Genomic DNA, 21,106 nt, shown 5'->3' with positions numbered 1-21,106 from the left:
TTTTTAAACAGGGGGCCAGTTCACTATCCTTCAGACTGTTGGAAGGCCAGATGATAGTAAAAAAACAAAGATTATGAACAAATTTCTGTGCACACTGCATATATCTTATTTAGAAGTGAAGAAATAAAATGGGAATAAATACAATATGTGGCCCGCGGGCCGTAGTTTGAGGACCATTGAACTAGAGGATGCTCCACATCAGCCTGACATCGATGAAAGAAATGCACAGAATCCAGAGTCTTTAAATATAAGAATCTGATACCAACAATAGCTAAAGTGTGAGAAAGTTTCACCAGGACCTTGAGAATGACTGGAGTTGGATGGACTGGTATGCCTGGAACCCAGAGTCTGTCTTATGCCAATAAACTTCTAGGGTGAGGCCTTTTTGTAATCAGGTCAAGGAGTTTTTCTCCATTTTTCCATTTTTCTGGACCTATAACAACGAAGATTGCCACTATCACACCTTTACTATATTTTTTTACTCTTACCCTTTAAGAAAAAAAAAATACAACTTACTGAACTTAAAAACAAATAACTGTAGTAGAATGCCTGTCTCGAATACAGGCAGGGGATGGGAAGGGGGGAGGAGATAATGTTACACTGGTGAAGGGGTGTTCTGGTTATGACTGTAACCCAAATATGATCAGGTTACTTAAATAAAAAATATATTAAAAAAAAAAAAAGAATCAGTAGTATAGGGACCGGAGAGATAGCACAACAAAGTTTGCCTTGCAAGCAGCCGACCCAGGACCTAAGGTGGTTGGTTAGAATCCCGGCGTCCCATATGGTCCCCTGTGCCTGCCAGGAACTATTTCTGAGCAGACAGCCAGGAGTAACCCCTGAGCACTGCTGGGTGTGGCCCTAAAAACAAAACAAACAAAAAAAAATCAGCAGTATAAAACTCTAAATAGTGTCATCATCAGAAACTTTACTGGCTGGTACACTAATCCTGGACTTCGAGCCTCCAAAATTGTAAGACATAATCACTATTCTTTATAAGTAACTCAAACTATGTTACTTTACTAAGACTCAATATCAACATAACAAAAAATATCATAAAAAGAATTTGACAAAGTCCTACACATTGCTATGATAAACATTCGACAAACAAGAAAGGAAAAAAATTTTTCTAGCACCCCATAGCAAACCTCATATTTTAAAATGCTGAAAGCTTTCCTCTAAGGATCAGAAGGTTGCCTACACACCAACACAAAACTGGAAGCAATATACAAGTAGACAACAACAATAACAAAAAGGCATCTGAACTGGAAAAAGTAGTAGTCTCTATATACAAATGACAAACGTATATACAGAAATTCCTTGAAAATCTACCCAAAATTATTCATCTGTTAAATAAGCTCTGCAATGTTGCAAATATAAAATCAATGTAAGAAAAATTAATTGCATTTCTAGATACCAGCAAGTATAATATATAATGAGATTTAAAGATTTAATTTACAAGATCAGTAGTACTTAGAAAGATATTGAATACAAAAATGCAAAACTTATAAAGGACATCCCACAGCTGCCACCATGTGAACAATGGCCCACCTCTACAGTTTCATGACTAATCTCAGAAGAGATGCAAGCCAAGCTGCTAAAACTCAGGGGTATACCAGTCTTTGGGCTGAAAATTCCAGGGAACTCTCCAGAGTAGGCAGCACACCCACACCCCACAGCCAGCCATGTAAATGGCCCAATATCACTGTTTCCCAACTAACCTCCATAGAGACACCAAGCCAACCAGGTACCCCAGTCTTCAGACTAAAACTCCTGGAGTAGAATCAGGCAGAACCCTATACCCACCAACTATCTCCCACTGTTGGAAGCCCTAGCAGCTTTACCCACATCTTATAGCCACCACCATGTAAACAGTGGCTCAGCTTTTCAGCTTAATGACTAATCTTGGAAGAGATTATAAGACAAGCTACTAAAACTCACTGTATAATGAGTTTATACAAAACTCATATATTCAATTATACAAAGTCTAGAGTTTTGTAGTATGCAGTCATTTACACACCATGCAACACCTCCAATACTGACAGCTCAGTAGGAGCACATGATAGTAGATGGGAAAAGTAGCATAGATGCCAACTAGTCAAAATAAGCAACCCTCCCACACCCCAGAGAATGCTCAACTAACAGCAAACAGCTTAGTAAACCCTCAATGCTTAATGACCCCATTGTGAGATATAACAATTTTCACAAATTATTTATCAATAATTTGTTAGCCATTTTGTTATAACAAGCAACATAAAATAAATTATGTTGTGCTTGCTATGAGGACAGGCTTTAGTGGATGGGTAAGAAACTGGGGGCAATGGTGGAGGGAAAGATACACTGGTGGGATTGATGTTGTAACACTAAATGTTCAAAAAACGATGATGGTATTATGAACATCTAGTAAACCACAATGTTTAAATATATTTTCAAAGGCCCTGGAAGCAATATCACAGTAGGTAGGATGTTTACCTTGCATGCGATCTGTATAATAAAACCTATAGTTGTGAGATCATCCCATATGCTATGTTTCTAACCCCTTAGGCATATGGGTCTAAAGAAGCAGGGTAGTGGGGAAGAAATAATAAGCTAAGCCAGTCAGGAGAGAGCCATGAAACCAGTCTGCGCCTGGTTGGTATATCTCCGAATGCCAAGCCAGAACTGACTTTTCTTTATTATACCAATACCTATGCACTAGAAGAGGGAAGGTCTAGATTGAGACAAAAGTACCTATCTAGTGGACTTTTAAGTTTAAGGAAGGAGGAAGAATGGAAACACCTTCGTTTGGGTGTTATCTTACAGCAGCCAACCCAAGTTTATCTCCAGTACCCCATATGGTTACCTGAGTCTACCAGGAGTGACTTCTGAGCAAAACTAGAAATAACCTAAATGCACCAAGAATGGTCCAGAAACAACACAAAGAATTTTTTTTTCAAGAAAAAGTATAGACTAAGATATACACAGTCACCATGTTGCATCCTACCAACTCCACAGACTCTTTTCTCAAAAGTGATTTAAACCAATTTAGACAAATCATAGGTATACATGCCACACAGCAGAGTGCTGGAAATCTTGGGAGTTGGGGGTGGGCCAAATACACATCCTGGTGAAGCCATGCCTGCTGCATCCATCCCCCAAAATCACCATTTTTTGCCAATGGCTCTGACTCACCACCTGTCTATGATTCTCTTCAGGGACACCAATCTGATCAAACTTCAAGTACACCAGCTTTACAGTGGTCCTTATATGAGGAAATGGGTACAGCAAGATAAAGAGCTGAAGATTCTTAGAATGGGATAATATGAATAATTTTTAGGTGCATGAGAGAAGTCTTCCAATTGTTTGGTACTTGATAAGTTTAATAAATAATTGATAAGTATCAGCTAGAGAAGGTATGAGCATAAAATGGAGATTTATCTACATATGAACAGCATGATCCTAGGTAAATGGGAAGGCAATCTCTGTTAGTGAGAAATCAAATAGCACACCAAGGATAAGAAAATAAGAAATAAAATGTAAGTAATATATTTAAATAACATTAATGTAATATTATTCCACTCTTTAAGCATCACTAGCAGGGATGTGAAAAAAAAATCCACCATCCGAGAAAGCTGCAGAGTTGCAGGTAATAGACACCTTTATTCTGTGCTATTCTGTATTTTGCTTATTGACTTTATCCTAGAATATTCATTTTTAAATAGTTGAAAATTTAAAGCTCCCTTCATAAATAAATATATATACATATATTTATATATACAGCCTCTCCCAGGTACCAGGAAAAGCCTAGACTTTTTGTTGTTGTTTTGGAAACTGCAACTGGTAGTGATCAGGGATTACTCTAGGGTGCAGGGGACCATATGGAATATATCCTAGGGATAGAACCTGTGTGAAACATGTGAAATGCAAGCACCTTATCTGCTGCACTGTTTGCCCACTAAAGATTTTTATGGTCTTGAGTTAAATTTTAATTATGAGTCATAATATAAGCACAACTTTCTACTGCCAATAATCTGAGCCACAATTTAAGACTCTACATAAAATAAAATTTTCAGAGACTACTTCCTACTCAAATATTTTAAAGACTATATTTCTTACTCTAATACAAGTGTAAACCAAGGAAGTGCACTTATATTACAAAAATCAACAAAAAAGTAATATTTAAAAATCTTTACTGGTTAAAATAAAAATAAAAATATGTGCCTTGAAATACTTTATAAGAACTGAGTTTCGTATAGACAATTTTTTAATCTATTTGATCAGATTTTGTTAAAAATTTTAAAAGTACAGTAGTTTTACACCATAATCCACATTTAAGTGCATCTTTTTTTTTTGGCCACACCCAGTGACACTCCTGGCTATGCGCTCAGAAATTGTTCCTGATAGTTTGTGTCTTTATTGTCATTTGTTTCCAGGAACCTTTTGATTTCCTTCTTGATTTCATCTCGGACCCACTGGTTATTGAGTATGAGGCTGTTTAACTTCCAGGTGTTAAAGTTTTTCTTCTGAGTCCCTTTGGAATTCACAAATAATTTCAGAGCTTTGTGGTCAGCGAAGGTAGTCTGCAAAATTTCTATCCTCTTGATATTATGGAGGTATGTTTTAGGTGCCAGCATGTAGTCTATCCTGGAGAATGTCCCATGTACATTGGAGAAGAATGTGTATCCAGGTTTCTGGGGATGGAGTGTCCTATATATATCCACTAGGCCTCTTTCTTCCATTTCTCTCCTCAGGTCTAGTATATTCTTGTTGGGTTTCAGTCTGGTTGACCTATCCAGTGTTGACAAAGCAGTGTTGAGGTCCCCCACAATTATTGTGTTGTTATTGATATTGTTTTTCAGATTTGTCAACAGTTGTTTTAAATATTTTGCTGGCCCCTCATTTGGTGCATATATGTTTAGGAGAGTTATTTCTTCCTGCTCTACATACCCCTTGATTAATATAAAATGTCCATCTTTGTCCCTTACAACCTTCCTGAGTATAAAGTTTGCATTATCTGATATTAGTATGGCCACTCCAGCTTTTTTATGGGTGTTGTTTGCTTGGATAACTTTTCTCCAGCCTTTTATTTTGAGTCTATGTTTGTTCTGACTATTCAGGTGCGTTTCTTGTAGGCAGCAGAAGGTTGGATTGAGTTTTTTGATCCATTTAGCCACTCTGTGTCTCTTAACTGGTGCATTTAGTCCATTGACATTGAGAGAAAGAATTGTCCTGGGATTTAATGCCATCTTTATATCGAAATTTGTTGTGTCTTTTGGTCAGTCTTGTCTTAGATTAGGTCTTTCAGTTTTTCTCTTAAGACTGGTTTTGAGTCTGTAAAGTTTCTGAGCTGTTTTTTGTCTGTGAAACCATGTATTCTTCCGTCAAACCGGAAAGTGAGTTTTGCTGGGTACAGTATTCTAGGTGAAGCATTCATTTCATTCAGTCTTGTCAAAATATCCCACCACTGCTTTCTGGCATTTAGTGTTTCTGGTGACAGGTCTGCTGTAAATCTCAAGGATGCTTGCTTGAATGTAATTTCCCCTTTTGATCTTGCTGTTTTCAGAATTCTGTCTCTATCTGTGGGATTTGTCATTGTGACTAGGATGTGTCTTGGGGTGGTTTTTCTTGGGTCTCTTTTGGTTGGTACTCTTCGAGCATGCAGGATTTGATCACATATATTCTTTAGCTCTGGGAGTTTCTCTTTAATGATGTTCTTGACCGTTGATTCTTCCTGGAAATTTTCTTCCTGGGTCTCTGGGACTCCAATGATTCTTAAGTTGTTTCTGTTGATCTTATCATAGACCTCTATTTTCATCTGTTCCCATTCTTTGACTAATTTTTCCATTGTCTGTTCATTTGTTTTAAGTTTTTTTTTCCAATCTCTCCTGTTGTATGGAATTGTTATGTATCTCATCTTCCACAGCACCAAGTCTATGCTCAGCTTCTGATACCCTGTCCCAGAAACTGTGGTACATATACACAATGGAATATTATGCAGCTGTCAGGAGGGATGAAGTCATGAAATTTTCCTATACATGGATGTACACAGAATCTATTATGCTGAGTGAAATAAGTCAGAGAGAGAGAGAAAAACGCAGAATGGTCTCACTCATCTATGGGTTTTAAGAAAAATGAAAGACATTCTTGCAATAATAAATTTCAGACACAAAAGAGAAAAGAGCTGGAAGTTCCAGCTCACCTCAGGAAGCTCACCACAAAGAGTGATGAGTTTAGTTAGAGAAATAACTACATTTTGAACTGTCCTAATATTGAGAATGTATGAGGGAAATGTAGAGCCTGTTTAGGGTACAGGCGGGGGTTGGGTGGGGAGGAGGGAGATTTGGGACTTGGGTGATGGGAATGTTGCACTGGTGATGGGTGGTGTTCCTTTTATGACTGAAACCCAAACACAATCATGTATGTAATCAAGGTGTTTAAATAAAAAAAAAAAAAAAAAGAAATTGTTCCTGGTTTGGGGGACCATATGGGGATTAGAACCGTGGTCCATCCTAGGCTAGCATGCACAAGGCAAACACCTTACTACTTGAACCACCGCTCGGGCCCCTTATCTTTTAATAGAGATATTTTAATTCCACTTGCACCAAAAACAGGAGGGGTATAACCACAAACACCATTTCAAGACTTTTTATTAGATACCAATGTTCACGTTGATGAAATGGTCTAATCTCAAAGGGCTTATATAATAGACATACACGACTAACCTATTACAAAATACAACATGATTAGTGCTTACAATAAAAGACTGAAGTGCTATGAAGCACAAAGTCAAAAACTTGAACTCCCTTGTTCTAAACTTAAGAAAACCCAGGCAAAACATAAAACAAAATAATATACAACAAAAAGGTAAATATACCTCGCTGTTAAACCCAGTGATTCCTACACTGTGTCTCTAATTCATTCTTTTCTTCTATCATTCTTTTTTTAAATATAATTTTTATTTTAATCATAGTGGTTTACATATCGTTGACAATAATATTTTAGGCACATATTCACATAAAATCAGGGGAATTCCCATCACCAAATTGTCCTCCCTCCACCTCCGTTCGCGTCCTTCTTCCCATATCCTCTTCCCTTACCCCCGGGGCTGCTAGAACAAGTGGTCCCCTCTGTGCCTAGCTTACTACTTAGTGGCCTTACACCTATTTGGTCTTGGTACCTCCCTTATTCCCCCACACAATTGGGAGGCGGGACTAGATAGTTCAAGTTATGCGGTTTTGTTTGAAGAAGAGAAAAGTAATAACCTGGAGGAAAAAAAAAAAAAGAAAAAAAGAATCAGATACTCCGGAAATGGGCAGAGTCCTTCTGGAGGCTTTCATCCTTGGTTTGAGAGACGAAGGGGAAAAAGAAGGTGAAACACCAAAACAGTACATAAAGAACGGTCAAAAAAAATATCCAGTGAGCATTCCAAAAAAACCAAACCAAACCAAACAAACAAAATAAAAAGGGTAAGCACCATATAAAAGACATGGTATTGAGATAAAAAATGTGGCAGAGCACATAAGAAAAGAAAAGAAGAAAATAAGGGCCCGGAGAGATTGCTCAGCGGCGTTTGCCTTGCAAGCCGGCGATCCAGGACCAAAGGTGGTTGGTTCTAATCCCGGTGTCCCATATGGTCCCCCGTGCCTGCCAGGAGCTATTTCTGAGCAGACAGCCAGGAGTAACCCCTGAGCATCGCCGGGTGTGGCCCAAAAACCAAAAACCAAAACCAAAAAAAAAAAAAAAAGAAGAAGAAAATAAATAAATAAATATAAATGGAGACATCCACTTCAATAGCCAAACCACAACAATAAAATCAACAAAAAATAGATAAGTAAATAATAATAAAAATTTTTTTGTGCTTTTTTTTTCCCCTCCTGCTGATGCACAGTAAATATTGGGGTCATTCGAAAGGAATTTCCTTTGCCTAAGAGATACAGGGTTTCTCCACCCTTGAAGTATTCTTCTATCATTCTTAATGATGATAAAGGATAACATTGATGCAATGTTGTCTTTATTCTGAAGTATGAAAATTTGACTAATTCTCAATTATATGGTAACCAAAACTGGACTTTAGGAGTTAATTTAATATAGAATTTACATAAGTTTATTAAAATATGTGCCACAAACCTGCTTAATGCAATACTATCTCAATAAAATAGATATAACGGATTTAGTCATAACTGTATCTATCCCAAGCATCTTTTTTTTTTTGTTCTTTTTTAGGGGGGCCACACCCAGTGACGCTCAGGGGTTACTCCTGGCTATGTGCTCAGAAATCACTCCTGACTTGGAGAACCATAAGGGATGCTGGGGATCGAATCAAGGTCAAACCTGGATCAGCTGTGTGCAAAGCAAACACCCTACCGCTGTGCTATCGCTTAGCTCCCCAAGCATCTTTTTACTAAACTATCCCTCAAGTATAATTTTATTATATAATGTTATTATATAACATATAATAAATATAATTTTATTAAAAATTTATCTGAGGTTTACTATATGCCAGGTCACTTTGTTAAGTGCTTTTTTAAATAGCCCATAAGCAACACTATGAGGCAAAATGTTATTATTTCTATTTTTCAGATAAGGAATTTTTGTTTGTTTGTTTTGGGCCACACCTGGTGATGCCAGGAGTTACTCTTGGCTATGTGCTCTGAAGTCCCTCCAGCTTGGGGGACCACATGGGACGCCGGGGGATCGAACCGTGGCCCATCCTAAGCTAGCGCTGACAAGGCAGACACCTTACCTCTAGCGCCACCGCTCCGGCCCCCTCAGATAAGGAAATTAATGGTGAGTTGCTAGACCAATACTACAGGGTTCAAAGTGGTGATTCTAGCTTGACTATCGAGGCTACTCTCACAATACCAATCACTAGGGGAGAAAGTATACATTTAATTGATAGCAAGAACTTAATGATAATGATAATATTTTTAAATGCCATTTAATGTTTCTGTTTAGCTTACCACAAAGAGTGGGGAGTGCAGTTAGAGAAATAAGTACACTAACAACTATCATGACAATGATAGTGAGTGAAGAAATAGAATGCCTGTCGTAAATACAGGCTGGGGGTGAGGGAGGAGGGAGATAGAAAAATAAATCCAACAATTATGTGTGTATTAGCTAGGGCAGCCATACAAAGTTAGACTGGTGATTTCAACAACAGAAATGTACTTCTACTAGTTCTAGAACCTACAAATCAAAGATCTGGGTGTCACTATGTTTTCATTCTCAAGAGAACGCTCTTCATAGTTTACACTGTTCTTTCCATAGGGGAGGAAAGAAGAAAGGAAGGGGCTAGAAAAATGTTGATTACTCTTTCAATTTCAATATTTCTGATTGGTCTGTTTAAGCTTTCTATTTATTCATGGTTCAGTCTTAAGAGGATGTAAAATTCTAAAATCTGTCTCTTTCTTTCAAATTGTCCTATTGCTTGCTCTTAGTAGTTTCTTACAATCCCCTGCATCACTTTATTGTCAGTTGTAACTTTCATTTTTTATTTTTTGGTTTTGAGACCACACCCAACATTGCTCAAGAATCATTCCTAGTGGGGCTCAGAAGACCAGAAGATGTGCCGGAGATCAAACCCTGGAAGCCACATGCCAGGTAATCACCTCACGTGCTGTACTATCATCCATGCCCTTATTTTTTATTCTTTTAATCAGTTTCTTTCTCTCTCTCTCTCTCTCTCTCTCTCTCTCTCTCTCTCTCTCTCTCTCTCTCTCTCTCTCTCTCTCTCTCTCTCCCCTCTCTGTCCCCTCTCTCTCTCTCTCTCTCTCTCTCTCCCCTCTCTGTCCCCTCTCTCTCTCTCTCTCCCTCCCCCCCTCTCCTCTTTTCTTCCCTCCCTCTGTCCCTAGTGAGGTACTTAGCAATTTTTATGAAAACCTTCAAAGAACCAGCTCTTAGTTTCACTAAGTTTTGATATTGTCTTTTTGGATTTTCTCTCTCTTTTCTCTAATTTTTAGTATTCCTTTTTCTCAGGTTACTTACTTTATTTTTGTTTTTCCTTTTCTATTTTCCTTAAGTGTAAGGTTAGGAGATTTTCCTTCTTTAATGATCTGCTTCCTGTATTGTGATAAACTTCCCTCTTAATAATACCTTTGCTGCATTCCAAAGCGCCTACTTTGCCTCATACCCTGAGAAAGACTACTACCACAAAGACAAGTGTTGTTGAGAATGTGGAAAAAAGGCAATCCTGCCTTACTGTTGGTGGGGCTGTAAACTGATGAAACTACTGTGAAAACTATATGTAGCTTCCTTTTAAATAAAAGAACAGAAAGGACTGAAGAGATAGGAGTTTAATTAAGGTACATGCCCTGGTTTTATCCCCTAGTACATGGGTCCCTCAAGAATCATCAGGTACAGCCCTAGAGACCTTAGCAACTACCTAGTGGCAGGGTAATGCCCAGCAGCGCAAATAGTATGACATCCTATGGCCCTTGCATTGATCCACCACCCAGTGGACCAAGATTGATAGGAAAGAGGTTTAATGCTATTGAGTAGCATTTGGGAGGCCCCAGAAAAAGACGTTTAAGGCTATTGAGTATCATTTGGTAGGCCCCCAAAATAAAAATGCATAATTACATCTAACTATTCCCCTTCTCAATATTTATGTAAGAAATATCAAGACTAAATTAGAAAGTTAACAAGCAAACCTATATTCACTGTTCACTGCAGCATTAGTCACTGTTCCTAAGTTGGAACATATGACTAGAAAAAGATGATGTGGTGAAAAACAATGAAAGTGAACACAACATAGCATAAAGTTATTGAACTAGAAGGTTATAATATCAAATCTATATAGTACATCAATGTTATTTTAATTGAAAAACCGAAAACCTCAGAGTGTTTATTTGCTATGTCTCATAAGAATCCAGTATTAAAAATATATAATGAGATCTTATTATAATATCAAGCTAAATAATTGAAATATGAAAACAGAAAATAATAACACTATCTTTTAAAAAAAGATATATTGATTAAATAGGCACATGGGGGCTAGTAAGATAGTAAGATGAATAGGGAACTAGACTTGCACACAGCTGACCCATATTCAATCCCTAGCACCTCATATAGTCCCTGGAACCCCCACCAAAAGTGATTACTAAGTATAGAACCAAGACCAAGCCTTCAACACCAACAGGTGTGGCCCCAAAACACAAAAAATGCACTTTAAGTATGTCAACACCATTAGTCATCAATAAATGCAAATGAGAACCACAGAAGATAACATTTCACAACTTTGAATATTTTGGGGGCCTTATTATAGGAAAGTCCCGTGTTAAGGATTTAGATTGTTTAGTAATTCTTGAATTTCTTCATAAAAGTAAATATATAATAAAATTTTGAAGCTAATACTGGCAATTATACCATTGAGTAATACTACAAATTTGTCAATTTCCAGTTTTCCTTTTAATTAACATAGTTAATAACAATGAACATTTATGTTTGCACATGCAAAGCTACTTCACACATGCAGTTCAGCAGTAAAGTTCTTCCCTTGTGTGTGTGAGACCCTGGTTTTTTTTTTTTAAATATTTACTTCACACCCGGCAGCGCTCAGGGGTTACTCCTGACAGGCTCGGGGGACCATATGGGATGCCGGCATTCGAACCAATGACCTTCTGCACGAAACGCAAATGCCTTACCTCCATGCTATCTCTCTGACCCCGAGACCTTGGTTTTGATATCTGGCACAACACACACACTTAGGATGTGTGTATATAAACACACACACACACATATATACATGCAAACACATAACACAACATATCTGTTCAGTCATAAGGAAAGATAAAACCTTGCCTTTTGTTACAATTTGGATGGAACTAGAAAATGTACAAAATTGTTCATTGTTGGCTTTCAAACATACAATGTACATCCTTTACCATCCTTCATCCTGCCACCGATGTCCTGTTTTTATTCTATTCCCTACGTCCCCTTGCCTGTTTGCTTCTTTATCTCTCCCTCTCCCTCTCTCTGTCTCCCCCGACTTTTTTTTTAATAGGTTTTTGGGCCACACCCGGTGATGCTCAGGGGTTACTCCTGGCTATGCACTCAGAAGTCGCTCCTGGCTTGGGGGACCATATGGGACACCGGGGGATCGAACCGCGGTCCATCCAAGGCTAGCGCAGGCAAGGCAGGCACCTTACCTCTAGCGCCACTGCCCAGCCCCCTCCCCCCGACTTTTGACACTGTGGTCTGCACTACTGTCAATGGAAGGGTGCCTTGCGTGTCACTTTTTCCCATTTCAGCAGTGAATTTTTGTCCAGAGCAGTTTAAGCAGACCCTAGCAGACCCTTCTCTATTCTAACTGCACTCACCGTTCTTTGTGGTGAGCTCCCTACCTGGGCTGGACCTCCTGACACAGAATGTCACTTTTAGAAAATAAATCAGAAAAAAAAAATTCCCAATGATATTATTCATAGTGGGATATAAAGAAATAAAGAGAAATAGGCAGTGGCTAATAAAAACTTAACTCTTAGACTTTGATCACAGAATTAAGTTTACCAAGTGGGTGTAGAAAGGAGAGAGGAAAGGAGATAGATGAGAAGGGACCTGGATAAAAAGGATAGAGAACAATATACCAATCGCTCCATCAGTTCCTAGATCACAAGCTTGCTTTTAGCACTCACAGATCTGGTTGTGGTCTTCTCCAGAGGTCACATACTTTCACTATAGTGCAAGGGATTCCAAATAGCAGAGCCATAAAAACAGACCCAGTAGGGGCTAGCAAAGCTTAAACTCAAGGGGTAAAGAAAAAATAAAAAGCTCAAACTCAAGGCCTGATGCTTTAGCATGTCACTCTATCAGTAAGTTATCATTTGGCCCCAATTTATTTAAAAAAATGTATATATAATTTTGAAGAAATGTACTAAAAAGTACTTCCTGCATGCATTTATCAAAAAGTATCAAATAATTATTCACAAAGCCCAAATAGTAATAAAAGAAATGGAACTCAATTCAATTTAAATGGTTAACTTAATTTCTCTTATTTATCTGATGACAACTTTGTAAGTCTATGAAATAAACACCTCAATTATCATTTCAACAAATGTTCTAGTTTCAATATTTGACCACATATAAGCCACAAGAATAGAAGATTGGGGCCGGAGAGATAGCACAGCGGCGTTTGCCTTGCAAGCAGCCGATCCAGGACCAAAGGTGGTTGGTTCAAATCCCAGTGTCCCATATGGTCCCCCGTGCCTGCCAGGAGCTATTTCTGAGCAGACAGCCAGGAGTAACCCCTGAGCATCGCCGGGTGTGGCCCAAAAACCAAAAAAAAAAAAAAAAAAAGGAATAGAAGATCATAATGAATATAAGATCTTATATCTTATAAACATAAATAGTTGGAGCCGGAGAGGTGGTGCTAGAGGTAAGGTGTTTGCCTTGCAAGCGCTAGCATAGGACGGACCGCGGTTCGATCCCCGGCATCCTACATGGTCCCCCCAAGCCAGGAGTGATTTCTGAGCGCATAGCCAGGAGTAACCCCTGAGCGTCAAATTGGTGTGACCCAATAAACCAAAAAAATAAATAGTTCAAATATTTAAAGCTCTTCATTGCTATGATATAGAGGTCAGTATAGAGTAACTGTTCTCAATAAAGGATAACTGTACATCCCAGAGGATATTTGGCAGAGTGTTCTGATGACTACAACTGTTTGGATACTGAGACATGTGTAAGTGTGTGTGTGTGGGGTGTGGATATAGCTAAATAACCTTCAGTCTCTTGTACCACATATTTCCCAGAGTATCACAGGGAGCAACTATTAAGCACTAAGCTGGAAGTAGGCCCCAATACTGCCAGGTGTAGCCTAATAAGACCCCATCCCTAATTTTTTTAATTAGATAACCCAAAATAATAATGTCATTTTTGAGAAATCATGGCATAGAACAATTCACCCAATCACACTACTCATTTCTCTTCTTTCAGATCAAGCTCTAGACCAGGGCTCCTCAAACTTTTTAAACAGGGGGCCAGTTCACTGTTCCTCAGACCTTTGGAGGGTCTGACTATAGTAAAAACAAAACTTACGAACGAATTCTTATGCACACTGCATATATCTTATTTTACAATGAAGAAACAAAACAGATACAAATACAATATGTGGCCCGCAAGCCATAGTTTGAGGACCACTGCTCTAGACCAATTAAATTAGCCTCTATTAATTCTAGTTATATAATAGTTTGGAATTTGAAATAAACAAAATCTTAGAAGTTATAAATTAAAATGTTTTAAAATTAAATACATTTAAGATGAAGAGAAACACATATGAGTACAAAACACTTACTGTAAAAATGTTCTAAATTCTGAAACTTCAAAATTCTCTATAACAACAGGATCATGATTTGCTTGATTATTTGATATCTGTTCAACTGTATAAAAATAGAAGTCAGGAATCCTTGCTAAAAGGACTGCTTTGTGTGCTTTGAACAAAGTACAACCTATAGAGAACGTAGTATCTGTATGAATTTCTTCTCTTAGAAGCCTGTAAGAGATAAATAGAAAAGAAATCATAATTTAGGGATGCTTAGAAACATAACATACCCATTTTTATAAAACATATTTTCAAAATAACCCAAACTTAAAACCAGATAATAAACCAAAATAAAATCATGCAAAAAAAATGAGTTTATTTCAAAGAACACCATTTTATACTTAGAATTCAATTTTCTAAATGTCATAATGAAAGTAGTGATTTCATTAAAAAAGTACAAAGTATGTTTTTTAGTTTGTTTTAATTCCAAAAATAAAATTTATTTACTACTAATACTTATTTCCTTTTAAAAGTATCTAATGGAGCTGGAAGATATAGTTGGTGAAGGAACAGGAGCCAGACCTGGGTTCAATTATAGCCACCACAAGGTCCCAGGAGCACTCCTAGGTGTGGATCTGAAGGGCCCCAAGTACTGCCAGGGGTAACTCTGGTATCCCTAGCTTGGAACTACAGGTTTTAAGCAGTGTGGCATCCTGAGGCTCTTACACTACACTGGCAGTTGGCTTTCACCAGTGGACATGTCACACCTCCTGGAAAAAAAAATTGGCTACTTTGGATATACAGAGTATATCCAAAGGGGGGGGGGGTTTGAGGCACTTGGTGGTAAAGTGCAGTGCAGTACCTTTGTTCATCAAAATCATGAACATTAACATTATTGGAATGATGAATGGCAATTTTAAAAAAACTTTAAAAAATAAATCAATGTATCTACTTTTTATTTAATGGGGATAGGAGCACAAAGTAATGACCACTGAATACTAAAATGTCAATTTTAAAGTACTGACTTAGAATTAAAACAAAAAGTAAATCATCAACAACACCAAACTGGACATAAACAATGCACAATTGAGATTGGAAACTGGTATGCTTTGTGCTGACTTGGTAAATGTCAAGTCTGAAAACTAGACTTGGTTGTCAAGAATGTGACTTTTAAGCCCTTTTACATTGTTTTCTTCACAAACAGAGCCACACTCTATTATAAAAACTAAAGATTCGTGGACCTATCCATTCCAATCTCTTTACAAATATACAGTTGTGGTAAAACCATTGATTACAAGGAAAGTGATGAAAGAACAAAGTCATATTAGAAATTGTTATATCCTTTGTATTTATCAAAACAGGGTGAATAAAATTCTTTCTATTCCCCAAATAATACTTCATTTCATATAACATTTTCAGCAAGCTATGTATTCTCAGAGGACTTGTGCATTTTCAGGATATAATTGGCAACCTTGCAGGAGGTACAAGTAATGGATAAAGATATCCATTACAGTGAAACCATAGAATGTTGCCACTGACACAAACATTCCCCCAAGACCAAGTTAATGGCTCCTTTCTCTGATTCCATCATACTCAGTACATAGCTCTCTTACAAAACTTCTGTCATTGTATCATTACTATGATAGCATCTTTTGCCAATGAATTCTCTCCCAAAGGTAAAAACTGCTTCTCCTGTGTTCATCAAGACTTCAATATCTGGCGAGTTCTGTTGTGTTTTACCCCAAACAGAAATGTTTAAGAGCACAAAGCTTTCAGATCCTTGGGCTCCCGTGTGTTACAGAAACTCAATCTATATAAATACTTAATGTATTTATTCCTCCTACCTATCTTTTCCCTGTCCCTCACACCTCCCTAGTGACTAAGGAAGTCTTATATCTGACAACCATCACTAGGGAATCCACCTGGTTTATCAGAGATACTCAGGAGTTAAATATTTTTAAGTTATTGTTTAAAAATTGTTAACACTGTTGTATTGGGCCCGGAGAGATAGAACAGCGGTGTTTGCCTTGCAAGCAGCCGATCCAGGACCAAAGGTGGTTGGTTTGAATCCCGGTGTCCCATATGGTCCCCTGTGCCTGCCAGGAGCTATTTCTGAGCAGACAGCCAGGAGTAACCCCTGAGCAATGCCGGGTGTGACCCAAAAACAAAAACAAAAAATTGTTAACACTGAAAATTTTTTTTTTTTTTTTTTAGTTTTTGGGTCACACCCGGCAGCGCTCAGGGGTTACTCCTGGCTCTGTGCTCAGAAATTGCTCCTGGCAAGCTCAGGGGACTATATGGGATGCCAGGATTCGAACCACCGTCCTTCTGCATGCAAGGCTAACGCTCCACCTCCATGCTATCTCTCCGGCCCCCAACACTGAAAATTTTAAATTGATAAATCCACTTGTAATTACAAGTGACTTTATTCATTACCAGTAAAAGAATGTCTGACTTTAGCTTAAACCTTAAGTAGGATTTGTTACCTCATCTAATGTCCAGAGAAGACAGTTTGGAACAAAGGTTTAATAATATCAAGCCCCAGGTCATTTCAGCTTATATATCTACCAACTACCATATTAAACTATCTAAAGCACTTGGGACTAATGACAAAACCCAGTTATAAAAAATTTGAGCACCTACCATATATTAATCATTGGTGACATGAAGACAGTATCTTCCTTAAAAAGTTACAGTATAGCAGGAAGTTCAAGCATAAAAAATTGTACATAGCCAGGAATGTGATATAGGCAATAGAATAAGTTCTTGCATAATTTTTATTGTAGTGGAAAGTAAACACAAGAAAATAATCTTACAGAGAAGGTGGAAATAAAATGGAATTTTAACAAATTAATATGAGTTGGTTAGAGAAGTAAAGCAAAGTAGGACAAAAGTATGTGTGAGTATAAACATACAAATGGGTTTCTGAGTAAAAAGTGAAAAATAGCAGAGATAAAGATGATAAAAGACGTAAGAAATGTAGACTATATTCTAGTTAGTTGAAATGTAAATTACACCAGTTTAAGACAGTTTGGGCCCGGAGAGATAGCACAGCGGCATTTGGCTTGCAAGCAGCCGATCCAGGACCAAAGGTGGTTGGTTCGAATCCCGGGGTCCCATATGGTCCCCCGTGCCTGCCAGGAGCTATTTCTGAGCAAACAGCCAGGAGTGACCCCTGAGCACCACCGGGTGTGACCCAAAACAAAACAAAACAAAAAAACAAACAAAAACAAAAAAAGACAGTTTGAGTTTAATGTCTAAAATATCATCTGAAAATTGTATATCAGAGAATGAAGATGAGAAAACTATTGCACCAGCACAGATGAGTGGCGAAAAGCAGGTATGAGAGAAGAGGGTGATGACAAAAAAAGAGAAGAAAGAATTAAAATATATTCAGATAATGGAACCAGAGCAATAGCACAGTGGGTAGGGAATTTGCCTTGCGTGCGTCAACTCAAAACTGGCCCTGGTTTGGTTGGATCCAACATCCCATATGAGCCTGCCAGGAGGGATTTCTGAGATCAGAGTCATGCATAACCTAAGTGCCCCCAAACCAAAAAAATAGATAAAATATATTCAGATAATAAAACTGGCAGGAGTCATGGTCTTAATAATTAAGACTACAGGAAGGAAACAACCTACAATCATTCTCATACACACAACTGGATGCTGAAATGTTGCCTACCTTGAATTTACTACCATGATTTCTCCCCTCAAATTCAAATGTCCAGTTGCTTCCTGGCAATAGCTTTCAAACATTCACCACAGAATTTGACACCATTTTTATACTTCCCTTTCCCTGTTCTTCATATGCACGTAATCATCAGGCCTATAAATTCTGTGAATTCCTTTAACCTTTAAACTTTCAATGTCATCATGTGTTCCCTGACTGTTATAAAATCTCCTAATTGGTTTCCTTATTTCTAATTTCTTGCTCCTCAAATTAAGATCCATATATGTTCATTCATCCTGACTAGATCATGGGTGCCCCCTTCACTGTCTGCAGAACACTCACTAACTATTCGCTGCAGACATCCTTCATGATTTAGTGTTAGATGACATGTTCATCCTTATCTGCTTTCACTTTGATTGCTTGCCAAACTCAAAATCCCCTCCCAAAATAATCTATCAAATTCATTTATTATTTCTTTAATCCCCTTTTTGGCATCTGAAGGTAAAATGGACTGAGCCAAGCGTAGTAACTTGACAACATGGCAGTTAAAGTAAGTGAATTCAGAAGAAACAGTACAGGGGATAAGGCCCCTTGCTCTGCATGTGGCCCACCAGGATATAATCCCAATCCCCAAGTACCACATGGCCCCAGGAACACTACTTGGCGCTGTCTTTGAAGCTGCTTTCTCCCACTCTGTAGCACTATCAGTGGGGGTAACCCAAGGAATCCCATTCAACCCTCTCAAATATCACCATGCCCTCAGGCCCTTGCATTGTTTGTTCAAAGACTCCAAAGTAACTCAGTACCACCATCCCCAAAACAAAACCAAGTGAGTTCTTGAAGAAATGTTCTGTGATAAACAGGGACCAAGTGATAAGTGAATACAGGTACATGGTAAGTACTACATACTTTACAGGCACTTGTAGAATAAGTAAAAGATAATTGATATATTTAAGGGTATTAATTTAGCATATTTTTAAAGTTTGTTATGCTTATTTTTTGTTTGTTCAGAATAATGAGGACTTAAGTCCCTAAATAAGAACTCAAGAGTTCAAGACCCCTAGCCTTAATTATTGGTAGGATGAATAAATCATTTAACCTCATTATATATGTGTGTGTGTGTGTGTGTGTGTGTTTGTGCTATCTTCCTTAAATTTGTAGTTTATGTAAATTCGCTTTAAAGTTCACAAAAGAGAACATTTCACCCTTAACAACTCTCCTAGGAACAAAACAGTCAGTTTTTCACCTTTCTTCATGAAACCCACCTCCCCTACTAAAACAAAGTAGTATTTCTGATAGACTCAAAACAGGAAAGATTTGGGTGGTGGCTTTTTTTTTATTTATAAAATTAATTGCTTTGTGGGACACAAAGCTTTTTAATGTAGAATGCTGAACAAATGTTAGTAACTATGTTTAACCTATTTCACCTCTTGGTGGGAGACTCAACCAACATCACCAGGCAACTTTGTTAAACCTGGAAACTTAACATGACCCATTCCAAAATAGGTGAGCTCAAACCGTGGCCTGAGACAGGGCAAATCTAATTTAACAGGATCTGTAAGTGGTTCTAACGAATCTTCACTAGTTTGGGGATGAATGTTTGGGGATCTGGGATGTAGGACAGCAGTACAGCACTTGCCTTTCAAGGGTGAAGAAGCCCTTAGCTCCTCTATGCCACCACCAATATATACATATACATACATATGTATATGTTTATATAAACAAAAAGACCTTTTGTGCCAATAACAATTACCTAGAGTCTATCTCTAAGCTTCACTTTTCAGTATAAATTGAGATTGAAGTCAGCTATATTCCCCAGAGCCTGGAGTCAAGCTGCAGAGCAAGCAGCAATCCTTGCTGAACAATCTCTGGGAACCTTCAAGTTTTCTAGGGGAGTTAGGTGGTGGTAGTGGTGGTGGGGGGAGAGCCAGAAAAATCTTCTGGCACATCTTGAAAGAGAACTCAGAAGACACCCTAGCTCTCCAGTCACTTGTCCTTTTTTTCTTCTTTTTCCTAATTCAGAATCTTCGTGTGTATGATTGCTCTGAAAGCGTATTTAGAAATAAAAAAATGTGTGCCAGGGCCAATGATTCTGGATTTACCCCGTCTAAAGCCCCTCAGCACAAAGCCTGTGCACCTGGAGCATTGGGGTCACCACTGGCAGACACTCCACTCAACGATGCAACTACGGATTGGGGGGTGGGGGTTACTTGTGAACCTGCTCCGGCTCTGCTGGAAGGAGGCGCCGGGCGAAGAGCACCCGGAGCAGGGAGCAGACGGCGGCGGGAAGCCCCAGATCGCCCCAGATCCGGGGTCCCAGGTGACCAGAAGCGGCCGGGGTGCCGCCGCCTCCTACCTGAGGAGATCCTGGCGCAGCTGCTCCGACAGCAGAGCCTTCAGCCGGCGCCGCTCACAGGGCCCCTTCCTGTGCAAACCCTTAGTGCCGGCTCCTGGGGGCTCCAGGAGTGCCCCGGAGTCCGCGCCGCCCTCCCCGCAGCGGGCCATGTCCCACCAGGGTCGGCTGCAACCCCGGCTGCAGGCCCGGGGCTCGGCCTCCCCGCGCGCCCAGGAAGGGGGCGTTCCCGCCGACACCGCCCCGTGGGGCCGGGCGACCGGTGTCAGTCTCTTTGCAGACGGTCCCTAACGGCGCGCCCGGAGACGGCCACGTGACTCGGGAGGATGTGCGCAGGCGCAGGAGCGCTGTTGACAACGCCGCGGGTACCCAGCCCCGCCTCTGCCTGCGGAGCATCAGGTGCCCCCAGGGAGCGGCCGCTGCCTAGAGCTCTCCTTGCCTTGGCCTCTCATTTATTTCTTTACTTAGGTTTGTTCCAGTCACACACACACACACACACACACACACACACACACACACACACACACACACACACACACACACACACACACACTCTGTTATTTTTTTTTTATTATTAAAAGGCGCCGTTTTTGGATAAATGCTTTGGGTTAGAAATATTGGTGGTGTGATGGTAAATGCTTTGGATTAGAAATGGTGGTGGTGTGATGTTAAAAATCAGCAAGTATTAAGGTTGGAGAGAAGGTACCAAGGCCTGTAGCCTGCAGGAACATGGGATTGGGTTCCCCTGGTTGACCCCACCTTGAGCACCACGCCTGTGATTAAGGTGTGGCATGGAAATAATAGAAAATCTGAAATATTGGCTGATCTCTGAACCCTCCGAAGTTCCCTA

General features: G+C 39.1%; 1 protein-coding gene across 1 annotated transcript in view; it reads right to left on the bottom strand.

Moving 5' to 3' along the window:
- Nucleotides 1–20,522, bottom strand: part of BTBD8 (BTB domain containing 8) — a 99,942-nt gene extending 79,420 nt beyond the window's left edge. Inside the window, exons 1-2 of the mRNA XM_049772306.1 lie at nt 20,260–20,522; nt 14,264–14,461 (exon numbers count right to left, since the gene is read on the bottom strand). Of these exons, the coding sequence (XP_049628263.1) occupies nt 14,264–14,461; nt 20,260–20,408 (347 nt within the window). The 5' untranslated portion in view covers nt 20,409–20,522. The remainder of the gene's footprint in view (nt 1–14,263; nt 14,462–20,259) is intronic.
- Between the last annotated feature and the right edge of the window lie 584 nt (nt 20,523–21,106).

This window comes from Suncus etruscus, chromosome 4 (genome assembly GCF_024139225.1).
Source record: "Suncus etruscus isolate mSunEtr1 chromosome 4, mSunEtr1.pri.cur, whole genome shotgun sequence".
In the NCBI taxonomy this organism is placed as follows: Eukaryota; Metazoa; Chordata; class Mammalia; order Eulipotyphla; family Soricidae; genus Suncus; species Suncus etruscus.
The sequence above is the reverse complement of the archived record's forward strand: the minus strand, read 5'-3'. Positions and strand labels throughout refer to the sequence as shown.